The 15,861-nt window shown below is 32.9% G+C and overlaps 2 protein-coding genes across 3 annotated transcripts; one reads left to right on the forward strand and one right to left on the reverse strand.

Annotated features, from left to right (window-relative positions):
- Positions 1-311: 311 nt before the first annotated feature.
- On the reverse strand, positions 312-1,330 carry LOC135136248 (lys-63-specific deubiquitinase BRCC36-like). Its single transcript, XM_064065446.1, has 3 exons — positions 1,108-1,330; positions 645-1,062; positions 312-598 (listed from the first exon to the last, which is right to left on the reverse strand). Exons 1-3 carry the CDS (start codon positions 1,225-1,227, stop codon positions 351-353), a joined length of 786 nt encoding a protein of 261 aa, XP_063921516.1. The 5' UTR covers positions 1,228-1,330; the 3' UTR covers positions 312-350.
- A 228-nt stretch (positions 1,331-1,558) lies between these two features.
- On the forward strand, positions 1,559-15,632 carry LOC135136310 (uncharacterized). Of its 2 annotated transcripts, none has more exons than XM_064065525.1 (7): positions 1,559-1,787; positions 2,910-3,028; positions 3,221-3,378; positions 3,425-3,632; positions 3,680-3,809; positions 3,862-4,318; positions 13,368-15,632. In XM_064065525.1, exons 2-7 carry the CDS (start codon positions 3,020-3,022, stop codon positions 13,981-13,983), a joined length of 1,578 nt encoding a protein of 525 aa, XP_063921595.1. In that variant the 5' UTR covers positions 1,559-1,787; positions 2,910-3,019; the 3' UTR covers positions 13,984-15,632. The 2 variants fall into 2 exon arrangements, with proteins under 2 accessions (XP_063921595.1, XP_063921596.1); XM_064065526.1 differs by lacking the exon at positions 1,559-1,787 and adding an exon at positions 2,104-2,178.
- Positions 15,633-15,861: the final 229 nt, after the last annotated feature.

The raw sequence follows: 15,861 nt of genomic DNA on the forward strand, positions 1-15,861 counted from the left end.
GATGTTCATATTGAATGAATTTGGTGTTCATAGTTTGATGATAACCCATAGATATATTATATATATGTAAAGTCTTCAACACGTACGTTTGCTTATTTTGTGACTGCTCCCCGTACAACGTACTGATTAATACGTCCGTTTACTACCTTATCGACATCACGTGCTTACGGACTATTTTTACCCCCTTTCGCAAGGTACCGCCACTTCATAGTGAAGCGAGCGAGATGTAAAATATATATTCATTCTTTTCTACATGGGAAAGTGATTGTCCGTATAGGTTGTCCAACTATAATATACTTAAACAATGGTAATTTGTAAGAATATGTATAATGAAAATGGTACAGTTTGAATTATTGTGGAGGGGGACGCGACGGTGGTAGAGATCTCTCTAATTCCGCAAGGCGCGCTTTAGCTGATTGCAATCTCGCTTCGAGACCCTCTAGAAGCGGCATTGCCACTCTTGACGCTATATGGACTAAAGTGAGCGTCTCTAGGGCTTCATTGAACAGAAATGTCAAAGGATCGTTGACATCCGCCTGGTCGGGTCTTTCCGGGTGGGTCTCTTCTTGCGACAATATTGTCGGCAAATCCACGATAGCTTCAAAATTACGTTAAAACTGGATTTAGCCACACGGAAGTCTTACCTTTCAAGTTAAACAGCTTCATCGGTTTGTTTACAATTTGTAACTCTATGTCTTTCCTCACCACGCGTCCGGGGTGTGTGGGGTCTTCAACCGATTGGAAACAGGTCAGTTGGACTGTATTCCCCGCGGAACCGGGGTCATTTTGATATACTGCGAATATTAACCCCACGAATGAATCCAACATCTGATAGGTAAATTGTGTGTTCACATCGACATGGCTCGGCCACACAGTGATGTGCGGATGGGAATGGTACCACCCAATCACTCTCACCGACTCGCCTAAGACCACACTCAACTTATCTGCGTATGCGGTGGCAATGCACAATTGTGGCGCAGATATTTCAACCCGGTCAGGCTGCTTGTCGCTCCGGTGCATAACTATGGAAGCCAATACGTGACAAAAGCTCGCTTCGTCCACCTGTCGAACAATAGTTAAATAAAGTTCAATCAAAGCGAAAACTACCTTTCCGATGAGCAGCCCCAAAACCTCTTCCTTTTCAGACGTGAGACAGTGGTGGAGACATGCCGTAAACACATCACTGTCCAAAAACACCTTTTTAATAGCCTTTTGCGCTGAAGTCATCGTGTACGAGCAATACGGTTTTTCTGCAACAATTTTTTCACTTTTTTTTATGAAACGAGAGGTTAGGAACGGTTGGCAACGCTAAACTGACAGGCGATTTTGGTTTTGGTTGGCTGCACTGACACAAATCGACACGCCCCACCACTTCGCGCCAAAATCAAATTTAAACCTTCAAAAATCACCAAACACAAACAACCCTTGAAAAATTGCACTATATTAGTTGTATTTTTTTTAAACGGTGTGGTGCAGTTGCAAAATCGATTAAAGCGGATTTAGTTTTGTTTGTCTGAAGGCGCCTCATCAATATTCATCAGTTCGCGTCCGCCGGATATAAATAAAAATTTTCTTCTCATAAACACCCAGTGAGGGATTACGAGGAGACGCCACTGCAGAGCGTCGCGGCGCTGCCAGTTAGTCACCCCTCCACAATGGCGTCGCCGAAACAAATCAGTTTCGGATGAATGGCGAAATTCACGTTGTCAGTAGGTCGTAAAATGCAAAAATAGGGTCGCAGTTATAATCAAAACAGCCAAATTCTCTACTCGCTAACCCAAATCAAGGTGAGTCCTATTTTTGCAAACACCAATTTTTATTTTTTTTTTTTGTGTTTCTTGTGCCCGATTTGCAAAATCGTGCCAGATTTTCGACGATTTTTTCGCATTTGTGGCAGTTCGTTCTGGGGTAGTGTGCGACTGGGGCACGCAAACTGGGTTAAGCGGTTTACCCCATAAAAAATCGATAGATTTTTGGGTCATTTTCTCAATGGTAGTGAATAATTTAAGTTTGCAATTTTTCGTTAGTGTTGCATCAGATTAAATTTTTATTTCTTGTTGTTGTTTTATCTTATCGTTTGTTTTAAATCGTTTATCTTCTTGTGTTTACGTAATCGAGTTTAAAGCGAATTGTGAGGAAAAATCAAACCTGTGAATCAAAATTTAACTACACTAAGACGTAAGTATTTTTAGCACAGTTTTTTATAAACAAATTATTATTAAATCGCGATTGCGATAACACTGACAATTTTTTCTTTATTGATTTTAATTTGTCAACAAGTTATTGTTTAATAATGAACTGCGTCGACTTTTTCGCTTTTTTCGGTGAAATTCCTGGCTTAAAACTCCAAATTACTTATTAAATCGCAAATTCTGATCCGAAAATCCCCAGCAATCATCGCTTTATTTCCCAATTAGTTCAAATTAATCCTCCATAAATTTTTTTTAGTATCACTGTGGGTTTTTTAATCGCTAATCTTACAAGTGTTATCAACAAACAACTTAAAAGTGAGTTGTTTACGAAAGCGCCGCCCCCGCCTCAAATTAGACATCACTTGTCATGTCATCGGAGCTTACACCATCTGCCTGAAAGATAATGGAGATCTTGCTGATTTCCAGGGACGTCGCGTTATTTTCCCGAAAGCTCGGGAGAATTGCGACGCCAACGTCCCAGCGTCGTGGCGCCGGCGATCGCCGCCTGTTTTCTCTGTCCCACCAAAGTACACAGCTTTTCTATATTCTCGTTTCATCCTTCATTTCGGCGAAGCGCAATAAAAGCATATGCGATAGGCTTCTTTAATAAAATTACATGAATAAGAAATACGACAAAGCGTATTTGTTTGAATAAAATAATATTAACGCGGCACTTTTTCATCGTTGCAATTTTAATTAAGTTTGGCTTTGTTCCAGTTAATTGTCTTCCATTCCTTCTGGCTTCTGGGCTGGAAAATCGCCGAGGAAAGTGCAATGCGACATTCCTGTCCTGTGCGTTTGGCAACTATACTATTCTTCCCGTACTTATGACTACTGTAAGCGACTAATTAAGATAACGAGATGTTTTTTTTAATGATCGAAAAAAACACGAAGACGATCGATAGCTTTGTGCTTTATTATTGACGTCAGTATTAATTAACGTAATTACTCTGAAGAACTTGTTCCAACTACAAACACCCCAATTACTTAACGAAAGCACTCGGTGAAACTTTGTCTTGTATTTTCAGCAACTTGTAGGAAAAAACTGCGATGGAGGTCACTACACGTGTTCCCCGCCTAAAGATTGTTGCAAGCAAGGGTGCTGCTTCCTTCTGACCAATACTTTGCAACGACCCTCTGCTGTACCTGCCAGTAATTTCTTCACTCCGCTGTTCCTGGGACACTGGTGAGCTAGAACTAGGCAACCCAGAATACACTAGCGCGCGTTGTAGGTACTTCTGGGTGGCGGTGATGGCCACGGTTGCTGGGATCTTGTGTGCCTGTTCCCTCTGGCGCCGCCACAGTCACGGGAGTCTGTGCTGCCGCGACTCCAGCAGAGACGAACGAGCTTCCGAGCCCGATTCGAACGGATCTTGCTACGCACCTCCTCAGTATAGTAGATGTAATAGCTTTCATCAGCCGCCTCCACCTTACTCTGAGGTACGACCTAGACTTTTGTCGCAAGTGGGTGATTTTCTTGCTTTAAGGTGACTTCAAAGCCTGATTTATACCCTCTAGTGATTAGTTACAACGGCGATCCCATAATTAAGAACAACAACAGCTCCACCGGGTACTTAATGGTGCAATATTTTCGTAATTTTATAGTACGGCCTGTCGGTTTGTGGTTGAAGAAGGTGGTTAGCGCTTTATTGAATTGTCGTTTTTGTAGGATCGCTATCCGCTACTAGCACAATAGATTCGCTCAGTTCGAGTTTTATATGTAACGCCGCTAACGAGGCCAACACGATAATCCCTCCTCCGTACTCTTGCATGGGCAGTTTGGAAGAGGTAACCACCGAGGAACAAATCACCCAAGCTCCAGAAGAACCTCAGCTGCCTCGTTCGGCGTCCCTGCTTTCCGGTGGCGACTTCTACCAGCCCACTAGTCCTAGTGCTCAATCCCACTTAAGCACCACGAATACCCCGTCCGCTTTAACCACCCCCTCCCACAATCGGCAGATTTCAATCAGAGACAACCCTTGCTTTGGTCAGAATGCAACGAATATTGTAAATACTAACGTAAGCGACACTACGACGTTGCCAAATCCAGTAGAGCAGTTAGCGACAGATAGAGTAGAAAGCAAAAGCCAAAGTAACTGTGATGCTTCGCCCTATAAGAAAATTAAGTAAGTACCTTAGTACCACCATTGTTTAAGTATATTATAGTTGGACAACCTAATACAAATTTTTCGTCGCCTGAGAACTTGTTTGATCTACAGACCAAAGCACACTCAGGCCAATACCGGCTTTAAGCGATTTATCTATAAACCGATATTCGTTAGAGTTGATGTGATACACATCCACTACGAAGAACTAACCCGTTTCGACCATTGGACTTTACAACGAATAAGTGAACAAAGTTCTTGAACATCTTAACGATTTAATACATAATGTTCCCGAATGACAAAATTTACATTTCAAATTGAATTATCAAATTACACTCTCCAAAATTTGTCACGAATAATGAAATGACGCAATCTCCAAATTTTACAATAGTAAAATTGTAGTTTCGCCCCGTTTACGGTTCATGCATCCGTGTCGAGTTTTCACCTTAGACGTCAAGATTTTTGGAAAAAAAAATCAACATTTTCCAATTTATGTTATGTATTTAAATTTAAAAAAGTAGAATGGTCATGATCTTGTGATTTATACCTAAATACGCTATTGGGATTTTTCGGCTTGTCGATTTCTCGATTTTTCAACTTTAAATGTCTCAATTTTTCAATATTTCAATTTTGGGCTTTTCCGATTCCTCCATTCCTTAAATTTTCTATTTCTCGATTTTTTTATTTTTCGATTTCTCAATCTTACGATGTTTCAATGATACGATTTCTCAATTTTTGTCCTCTTCAATTTTACGGTTTTTAAATATTTCGATTTTTCAATTTTTCTAATTTTCACGTTTCTAAATTTTCAGTTTGCCGATTTCTAAAGTATTTTTTTTATTTATCCATTTCTGGATTTCCTAAAGTTTCGATTTTTCACATCTTCAATTCCTCAATTTTTCGATTTTTTAAGAGTACGATTTTTCAATTTTGCTTTTTTAGATTTTCGATTTCTCAATTTTCCAATTTTTTAATTTCTCAATTTTTTTAATATTTCTTTCAGTTATGAGATTTTTCATATTTCAATTTTTCGACTTTTCGATTTTTGAATTGATGGATTTTTTTGATTTCTCGCTTTTTTCCTTTTTGGATTTTCCATTTATTGTAAACTTTAGATTTTTCAATTCTGGGACTGTTTAATGCTTCGATTTCTCAATTTTTAAACTTTTCGATGTTTTAATATTTCATTTTTTAAAATTCTAGGTTTTTCGATATCTCGAGTTTTCAGTTCTTCTATGTTTCAATTTTTCAATTTTTTGAATTTTAATTTTTGATTTTCCAGTTTTTCTTTTTTAAAATTTTTCGATTATTCAATTTTTTAATTTCTCAATTTATCGAATTCAGATGTTCGTTGTTTTGATTGTTCAATTTCTCAATTTTTCAATTTTTAACTTTCCTTTTCGGCTTCCGACTCCTCGATTTCTCGATCCTCCGATTTTTCGATTTCTCGAAGTCTCAGTTTTTGAATTTTTCGATGTTTCGATTTTTGGATTTCTCGGTTTTTCGATTTTTTTCTTTTGAGCTTTTCAATTTGTGGATTTTCCAATTTTTCAATGCCCCGATTTTTCAATTTTTCAAATTGAATTGGATCTCTCGATTCTTCAATTTTGCGATATTTTAATTATTCATTGTTTTAAATTTTAGTTTTTTCAATTTCTCGATTTTTTGACTTTTCAGTTCTTCATTATTTAAATTTTTGAATTTTTCAAATTTTTGCGTTAAATTTTCAGTTTTCTGATTTCTCAATTAATCTATTTTTGATTTTCCCACTTCTCAAAGTTTCGATTTTTCAGTTCTTCAATTCTTCGATTTTTCGACTTTGCTTTATTGGTTTGTCGATTTCCCAATTTTTGGATATTTCTTTCAGTTTTGATATTTTTCAATACCTCGATTCTTTCATTTTTCGACTTCTAGATTTTTCTATTTTTTATTTTTGGATTTTCAGTTTTTTGTTTTGTATTTCAATTTCTCAATTTTTCAACTTTTTCATATTTTAATTTTTAAATTTCAAGATTTTTCAGTTTCTCGAGTTTCCAGTTCTATATTTTAATTTTTTAAATTTACGAATGTTTAAATTTTTTGAGATCTCAATTCATTGAGATTAGTATGTTTCGATGTTTTGATTATTCAATCTCTCGCTTTATCAATTTTTCCATATTTAAGTTTCGATTTTTCGATTTTGGCCTACTTCGGTTTCTCAATTTTTTGATTTTTTGACTTCTCGATTTTTCGACTCCTCGATTTTTTTTGCCTTTTGATTTTTCGATTTCTCGATGTCTCAATTTTTGAATTTTACAATGTTTCGATTTTTCGATTTGTCGGTTTTTCGATTTTTTGCTTTTCGGTTTCTCGATTTTTCGATGTTTCGATTTTTGATTTATCCAATTTTTCAATTGTCCAATTTTTTAAATTCTCGACTTCTCGATTCGTTGATTTTTCAGTTTTTCTATTATTAAATTCTAGATTTTTATTTTTTTTTTTTTATTTTTTGATGTTTGGATTTCTCCATTTTTCAGCTTTAGAATATTTTAACTTTTCAATGTTTTAAATTTTAGATTTTTCGATTTTTTAGTTCTTCAATATTTTTTTATTTTTCAAATTTTGACGTTTCTGAATTTTTTGTTTTCGGATTTCTCAATTAATCTATTTTTTTATATTCCCATTTCTCCACTTCCTATAGTTTCGATTTTTCAGTTCTTCAGTTCTTCAATTTTTCGATTATTCAGGTTTTTGATTTTTCAATTTTTCGATTTTTTAAGTTTGCGATTTTTAGACTCTGCTTTTTTGACTTTTTTGTTTCTCAATTTTTTAATTTCCTAATTTTTTGATATTTCGTTCAATTTTGCGATTTTTCAGTTTTTCGATTTCTAAATTTTAACTTTTCAATTTTTGAAATCATTAATTTTTTTCGATTTTTTGAGTTTTCAGTTCTCTATATTTCAATTTTTCAATTTTCGGAATTTTTAAATTTTCGATTGTCCAATTTTTTTTATTTTTCGATTTTCCAATTTTTCGATGTTTTGATTTTTGAATTAACCGATTGTTCAATTTCTCGATTTTTAAATTTTAGATTTTCCAATTTTAATTTTTTTGATTTTTTTAAGTTTCGATTTCTCGATTTTACAATTTTCCTATATTTGAATTTTTCAGTGTTTTAAATTTTAGATTTCGAGGATTTACTGTGGTACAGTAGTCATCGGTCATTACTCATCAAGAACGATTATTGCTGTGCGTTAAAATGCCTACATACTGATAAGTAATTTATTTTATTGAAGAAGTTATATAAGAAGATTGATTCCATGTATGACATAAATACTTTGACAAATGATCTTATATGTCTTAACGATTGGTGTAAACTCAATCATATGTCTCTTAACATTAAAAAATGCAAAGCAATGTGCTTTAGTCGCAAAAGTCGTCCCTCAGTTCCATTGTACCTACTAGAAAATACGCCCCTAGACATAGTTAGCAATGCCAAGGATTTGGGTATCTATTTAGACACTAAATTATCTTTCGTCAGTCACTGTGAATATGTTGTTTCTAGAGGTAGAAAACTTTTGGGGTGTTTAAAGCGGTGGACGGTGAACTTCAGTAACATCAGAACCATTCTGATATTATACTATTCGTTAGTCCGATCGATATTGGAATTCAATTGTGTCAACTGGTCACCGTTTTATATCACTCACATAAGCCGAATTGAAGCTGTCCAAGTCAAACTTTTAAAATATGTCAAATATAAGTTGTGTGGTGATGGTATTGTGTTAGCAGATACAGACCTTGTTGCATCTTATCTGTCAGTACATACACTAGAAAATCGTCGTAAGTATCACAAACTATGTTTTCTTTTTAAATTATTAAATGGTTTAATTGAAGCCCCCATATTGCTAGCGTTGGTAGGTCTTAATGTGTCAATCCGTAAGGTTCGTACGCCTAGGCTGTTTTTTATACCAGTTCATAAAACGAATTATGCATTACATTCGCCTCTAAATAGCGTTTTGATGATTGCTAACGAATGCAACACTTTAGAGTTTTTTGGTATCTCCCTCAACGCCTTCAAGAAAGAATGTCGCAAATTGTTACTATTATGTTAATATGAATTGTTATGTTAATATTTTGTTATGTACTTTATGTAATGCCTTTACATCTTTCGGCGTAATAAAGCACTATTATTATTAAAAAAAAAAATCAAGAATAGCAAAACTGAATACTCTGAAATATTGTAGATGTTTTGAAGTTTTTGTAAGCAACAATATTTGATTAATCAAATATGCGCAAAATCAAAAATCGGAAAAACTGAAATTCACTAATGCAAAAAACAGAAAATCGAAAAATACAAATCGTAAAAATCGAAAATCTAAAAATGGCTAATCAAAAAATCGAAAATTGAATGAAATCAAATACCTAGGTCGATCGAAAAGTGCAAAATTCACAAACCTCAAAAATCGAAAAATCGAGAATTGAAAAACGGGAAAACCAGACAATCGAAAAGTCAAAAATTTGTAATATTAAAAAAATCGGAAATGAAAATAATCAAAATATATAAAGTAAAAAAAATTTCAAAGCCTAAAAACTGAAATGAACAGAAAAATCGAAAAAGCAAAAAATTGGAAAAACAAAAATTCGAAAAATCCAAAATCGAAAACCAAAAAATCGGAAAGTAACAAAATTGAAGTCTAACAGTTGAGAATGGAAAAATTGAAAAACCGAAAATTCTAAAAATCGACAATGGACAAATTGAAAATCGCAAAATTTAAATTGAAAAATTGAACATGGAAAAATCGATGAATTGAAAAATCGAAAATTCGACTACTCAAATTTTCTAAAAATCGAAAAATCATGAAACTAAAAAATCCAAAATTCTAATCATCGAAAGTCTGAAAACTGAAAATCGAAAATTCTGAAAAGCGGAAAATAGAATATCGAAAAATTTAAAAGAAAGAAAATTGAAGTCTAAAAACCGAAGAATGGAAAAATTAAAAATCAAAAATTCGAAAAATCACAACCGAAAAATTCAAAGATTTAAAAAGAAAATCGAAAAATCAAAAATCTGAAAATTGAAACTCGAAAATTTGGAAAATGGAAAAGTAAAAAAATTGAAGTCTAAAAGCTGAAAAATGGAAAACTGAACAATCGAAAATTCGAAAATCAAATATCGAAAAATCGAAAAGCCGAAAAATCGAAAATTTGATAAATCAGATATGCGAAAAACAGAAAATCTGAAAATACAAAACTGGAAAATCAAAAATCTAAAAATGGAAAAACCGAAAATCGAAAATTCAATGAATCTAATACGTAGGTCGATCGAAAAACTGGAAATTCACAAATCTGAAAAATCGAAAATTTGCAAGATTGAAAAACCGAGAATTGAAAAATCAAAAAACCGAAAAATGGAAAAATCAAAAATCGAAAAATAGTAAAACCGAAAATTCGAAAATTCATAATATTGACAACTCTAAAAGTCGACAATTCAAAAATCAAAAAACTGGAAAAAAATAATCGAAAAATCGAAAAGTAAACAAATTGCAAAGCCTAAAAACTGACGAACAGAAAAATCGAAAAATCGTAAAATCAAAAAGTGGAAAATCGAAAACTGGAAACTGAAAAATCGAAAAATTAAAAAATCGGAAATCGAAAAATGAAAAAAAAAACGAAAATTCAAAAATCGAATAATCCGAAACTAAAATAATAGAAACGTGGAAAAGTAAAAATTGCAAAGTCTCAAAACTGACGAACAGAACAATCGAAAAATAAAAAAAAACCGAAAAATATCTAAACATGGAAAACCGAAAAATCGAAAATCGGAAAATGAAAAAACCGAAAAATCGAAAATCGAAAATTCGATGAAACAAATACTCGAAAAAGCGAAAAGTAAAAAAATTGCAAGGCCTAAAAATTGAAAAATCAAAAAATCGAAAAAATGAAAATCCAAAAAACGACGATCGAAAAAAAATCAAAAAATCGAAAAGTGGAAAATCGGAAAGTAACAAAATTGAAATCTAAAAGCTGCAAATTGCAGAACCATAAAAACTGAAACAAACAGAAAAATCGAAAAACCACAAAAGCGGAAGAACGAAAATCGAAAAATCGTAAAATCAGAAAATGGAAAATCGAATAATCGAAAGTTGAAAAATCGTAGGTCGAAAAACAAAACAACGGAAAAATCGAAAAATTTTATGATTAATGGAAAAACGAAAAATCGAGAATAGAATAATTAAAAAACCGGAAAATTGAAAAATCGGAAATCGAAGAATTAAAAACGTAAAATCGAGAATTCAAAAATCAAAAAATTCGGAAAGTAAAATATAATCGAAAAATGCAAAAAAATTGCAAAGTCTAAAAACTGACGAACAGAAAAATCAAAAAATCTAAAAATGGAAAGACGAAAAATCGAAAATTGAAAGAATGGCAAATTAAAAAATCCGAAACATCGAAAAATTAGAAAATCGAAAAATAAAAAAAAATTGGACAATCGAAAATTTAAAAATTCCGAAAATTGAAAAATCAAAAACCTGAATAATCGAAAAATTGAAGAACCGAAGAACTGAAAAATCGAAACTTTAGGAAGTGGAGAAATGGGAACATAAAAAAATAGATTAATTGAGAAATCCGAAAACTAAAAATTCAGAAACGTCAAAATTTGAAAAATAAAAAAATATTGAAGAACTAAAAAATCGAAAAATCTAAAATTTAAAACATTGAAAAGTTAAAATATCCTAAAACTGAAGAATGGAGAAATCCAAACATCAAAAAATAAAAAAAAAATAAAAATCTAAAATTTAATAATCGAAAAACTGAAAAATCAACGAATCGAGAAGTCGAGAATTTAAAAAATTGGACAATTGAAAAATCGGATAAATCAAAAGTCGAAACATCGAAAAATCGAGAAACCGAAAAGCAAAAAATCGAAAAACCAACAAATCGAAAAATCGAAACATTGTAAAATTCAAAAATTGAGACATCGAGAAATCGAAAAATCAAAAGACAAAAAAAATCGAGGAGTCGAAAAATCGAGAAGTCGAAAAATCAAAAAATTGAGAAACCGAAGTAGGCCAAAATCGAAAAATCGAAAACTTACATATGGAAAAATTGATAAAGCGAGAGATTGAATAATCAAAATATCGAAACATCCGAATCTCAATGAATTGAGATCTCAAAAATTTTAAACATTCGTAAATTTAAAAAATTAAAATATAGAACTGGAAACTTGGGAAACTGAAAGATCTAGAAATTTAAAAATTAAAATATGAAGAAGTTGAAAAATTGAGAAATTGAAATAAAAAAAAAAACTGAAAATCCAAAAATAAAAAAAGAAAAATCTAGAAGTCGAAAAATGAAAGAATTGAAGTATTGAAAAATATCAAACCTGAAAGAAATATCAAAAATTGAGAAATCGACAAACCAATAAAGCGAAGTCGAAAAATCGAAGAATTGAAGAACTGAAAAATCGAAACTTTGAGAAGTGGGAAAATCAAAAATAGATTAATTGAGAAATCAAAAAACTGAAAATTTAACGCAAAAAATTGAAACATTAAAAAATTTAAATACTGAAGAACTGAAAAGTCAAAAAATCGAGAAATCGAAAAAACTAAAATTTAAAACAATGAATAATTAAAATATCGCAAAATTGAAGAATCGAGAGATCCAATTCAATTTGAAAAATTGAAAAATCGGGGCATTGAAAAATTGGAAAATCCAGAAATTGAAAAGCTCAAAAGAAAAAAATCGAAAAACCGAGAAATCCAAAAATCGAAACATCGAAAAATTCAAAAGCTGAGACTTCGAGAAATCGAAAAATCGGAGGATCGAGAAATTGAGGAGTCGGAAGCCGAAAAGGAAAGTTAAAAATTGAAAAATTGAGAAATTGAACAATCAAAACAACGAAACATCTGAATTCGATAAATTGAGAAATTAAAAAATTGAATAATCGAAAAATTTTAGAAAAGAAAAACTGGAAAATCAAAAATTAAAATTAAAAAAATCGAAAAATTGAAAAATTGAAATATAGAAGAACTGAAAACTCGAGATATCGAAAAACCTAGAATTTTAAAAAATGAAATATTAAAACATCGAAAAGTTTAAAAATTGAGAAATCGAAGCATTAAACAGTCCCAGAATTGAAAAATCTAAAGTTTACAATAAATTGAAAATCCAAAAAGGAAAAAGGCGAGAAATCAAAAAAAATCCATCAATTCAAAAATCGAAAAGTCGAAAAATTGAAATATTGAAAAATCTCATAACTGAAAGAAATATTCAAAAAATTGAGAAATTAAAAAATTGGAAAATTGAGAAATCGAAAATCTAAAAAAGCAAAATTGAAAAATCGTAATCTAATCTAATCGGAAACTAGTTCAAGAAACAATTCGTTATCTCATATTTTTGAAACAAAATCTACCAAAATGTCCGATAACAGCAATTGTTTTTCATAGAAACAAACAGTCTTCAAAGCAGCCTTTAACAACTCGATATTACAAACATGCCTCTTAAGTTCTTTATGCGTTTTTTTCTCTCTTGTAATTATTTGTAATGTTAACGCCGAAAGTTTATGTCATTCTGTTATTTACTTTGAACATATATTTTCATTTTGTGTTAATATTTTTGTAACACCACGAATCTAAATTTTACTTAAAATCTTGTTTTACTTTAATCTTGTAAAACTAAACAATTATACCAGTTTAAAAACCCTTGGAAAGTTTCTGTCAGTCTTCAAATAAAAATATGCGTCAAATTCATTTAAATTCAATTCTTTCTTATCACGTTACAACGCGTTGCTTCATATTTTTTATGTCAAGTATATTTTCATATTTTGTACATATATGTTTATACACATTACTGTTTACGGAACAATGTTAATTATGGATTTATGGATAACTCCTCGTATAAGAGCAGAGTGAAGGGTGTTTGCCTTTGCTAATGTTTGATGGCGCCATCTGATTTAGAGTAAAATAAACCTAATACGTTGGCTCACTGTAGTGAAAATGCGCGTTGACGAAAAATTTGTATTAGGTTGTCCAACTATAATATACTTAAACAATGGTACCACTTTCATCAGTCATCACAACCACCATTCTAGAATACCGATGCACACACAAAAACTACCCAAAGACCGCAGTCAGGACTCCGAGAGTCAAGACGAAGACCACAACTTCTCCGACCTTCTCAACCTTTCGGTGTGCGTTCCGAGCAGCGTGGTCAACTTGGGTACTTCGATCCAGTCGAACCACTACCTCCAGGAGCTGCAGTACAGCGTAACGAACAGCATGACGGGGTCGGACATCAGCAGTCTGGCTAACTTGGGGTCGCCGGATTCGCCCCCGAGAGCCACGAGTCCGACGGTCGAAATGAAGGAGTTGCTGGATAAGATCCAGCAGCTGCCGCAGCAGAAGAGTCCGATGCCGCCGCAGGAGCCCAAGAGCAGCAGGAGCTGCTTCCACAGCAGAGCCAAGGCGAAGACGTTGTACATGCCGCTGTACGAAGGGTCTAGACCTAAAGGTACTAAGATGTTCTCGAAGGGGTGGCTGTCGAGGTCGGCTCCTAACACGCCTTGCAGCAACTTCGTGCCGAGTTTCCCTGTACATAAAAAAGGGTCGAGCCAAAGAAGTAGCAAACTGGCCATTAGTGACGGAAGTCCGTTGTTGAAGGAACACGAAGAGTCGGAAGAGGATGCCAACAGGGACGAATGCTTATGATAGGAATAAGTTCTAAGTTGGAATTTTATAAAGTGCTAATTATTTGCAAATTTTTGTTTGGTTTAGATACTGCGGTTGAATTGTGAGTCAATTTAGCAAAACACACAGGTATTCTAAAAATCGGTAGCAAAATTTTAATAAAGTAGTAGGTAGAAGCGGTACACGAGGATGTTAGTTAATCCGGTGAATCATAAATCGACACTGCTCAACTTATTTTTACACTTGTACTTAATCAAAACTAAGAAATAACAAACAAAAGATATTTTAAACTATAGTTACTAAATTTGCAAATAATTATCTTCGAAATATTCATTAATCTAGTTGTTTTCTAAACTGATAAAAGGGCTAACGTTCAAGTGCACCAAGAACTTGCACCAATAATTTTCGTTCGATCAAATATATTTGTGGGCACTACACCTATGGAACTAAAAAATCGGATCTAAAGACTGTACAAACAGTAGTTCGTTATTATTTTCCAGGCGCCCACAGCCAACTAACATCAATTTACAGTTGAAAATTCTTGTCAAAAGCGTCTAAAGTCTCACGTGAAACATCTTTTCCTGGCTAATTAGAACTTCGTTAGGCACAACCCTTAGAAAACAAACTATACTTAGCTCTGTTGCCTAAAATGAATAGTTCAGAAATTCGACTAAATCTAGCGTTTACAACTATAGCCTACAGCTAGGTACTACAGTTTTATAATTTCAGATTACACTCTAATCCAGACAAGTATAATAGTGGCTGTTTTACAGAACTGCTTCTAAATTTGATCGCGCATCATTAAAATAAAATTTTCTATAAATATTTGATATCTGGATCGAAAAGAATGTTCATCGACAACCCATTTTTCAAATTTAGTAAGCAGTTGACGTGATTAAAGTTTCTAAATATTTTTTGGTCGTTTTAGCATATATGTGTTCCCTCGCTACTATGTGTTTGTAGTCGTTGTTTTCTCTAAATGGTACATACAAAAGGCTCTAATTTGTTAAGACGGTGACCTCGAAACGACAGAATATAATATTTTTGTAAAAAAGAACCTAGGGCAGAGGCTAATAAAATTCGTGTTCAATTATTATATTATATAAAGTAAATGTTAATAGTAGTAATTTTATTGTCTTTAATAGTAAGTGATGTCTAAAGGCAGTGTACTATATTTTTCTTTTGATTTAATTTTTGCAAAAGTGTACTTACTAAAACCGTTAGACTCTTGATTTGTTTATTAATGATGGAAGTTGCTTGTTAAATAGATGCCTTGGCCATATTTTTCATACTACTACAAATGTTACTTACTATACCTAACAAGAACAAAGTGTGTACGTGGACTACGACGTTTAACGGTACAGAGTTAGTTAATTTCTACAGACTTTGCTTATCGTAATACCCCATAGCACTCACTAGCCGTTGTTGAAACATAACGATCTGTTAACATTAACACAATTTGTTGATTTTGTTGATTTTTCAAAGTTTAAAGCAAACTCGTTTAGTTTTTATTATATGTAGAACCACACATACTTTACATTTTAAATCAGTGGATGTAGCTTATCCACTGATTTAAATAACTCATCGTTTCGTTTTGTGTATGTTTTCGTTCAAACAGCGATCTGAAATGTAATAAGATGGTGATTAATAAAAAAATATTTCCGTGAAAATCGTTTTCTGTGCTAAAATATTGTAGGCGGAGCTTGAGTGCACGTGATTGTTTCGCTCATGTTTATTGGCGCAAAACACGTATTTTCGAACCAATGAAGACGCCTGCCGCCATCTGTTCGAATGTTCTAGTACAAGATTACAGAACACTAAAATAAACAAACATTGAACACAGTGCGGCGTTGACAGATGGTGATAACTACAATACAAACACTACACGTTTCCGTAGTG

Source organism: Zophobas morio, unplaced genomic scaffold, assembly GCF_036711695.1.
Source record: "Zophobas morio isolate AGI-343-1 ecotype UQ-CSIRO unplaced genomic scaffold, CSIRO_AGI_Zmor_V1 ptg000026l, whole genome shotgun sequence".
In the NCBI taxonomy this organism is placed as follows: domain Eukaryota; kingdom Metazoa; phylum Arthropoda; class Insecta; order Coleoptera; family Tenebrionidae; genus Zophobas; species Zophobas morio.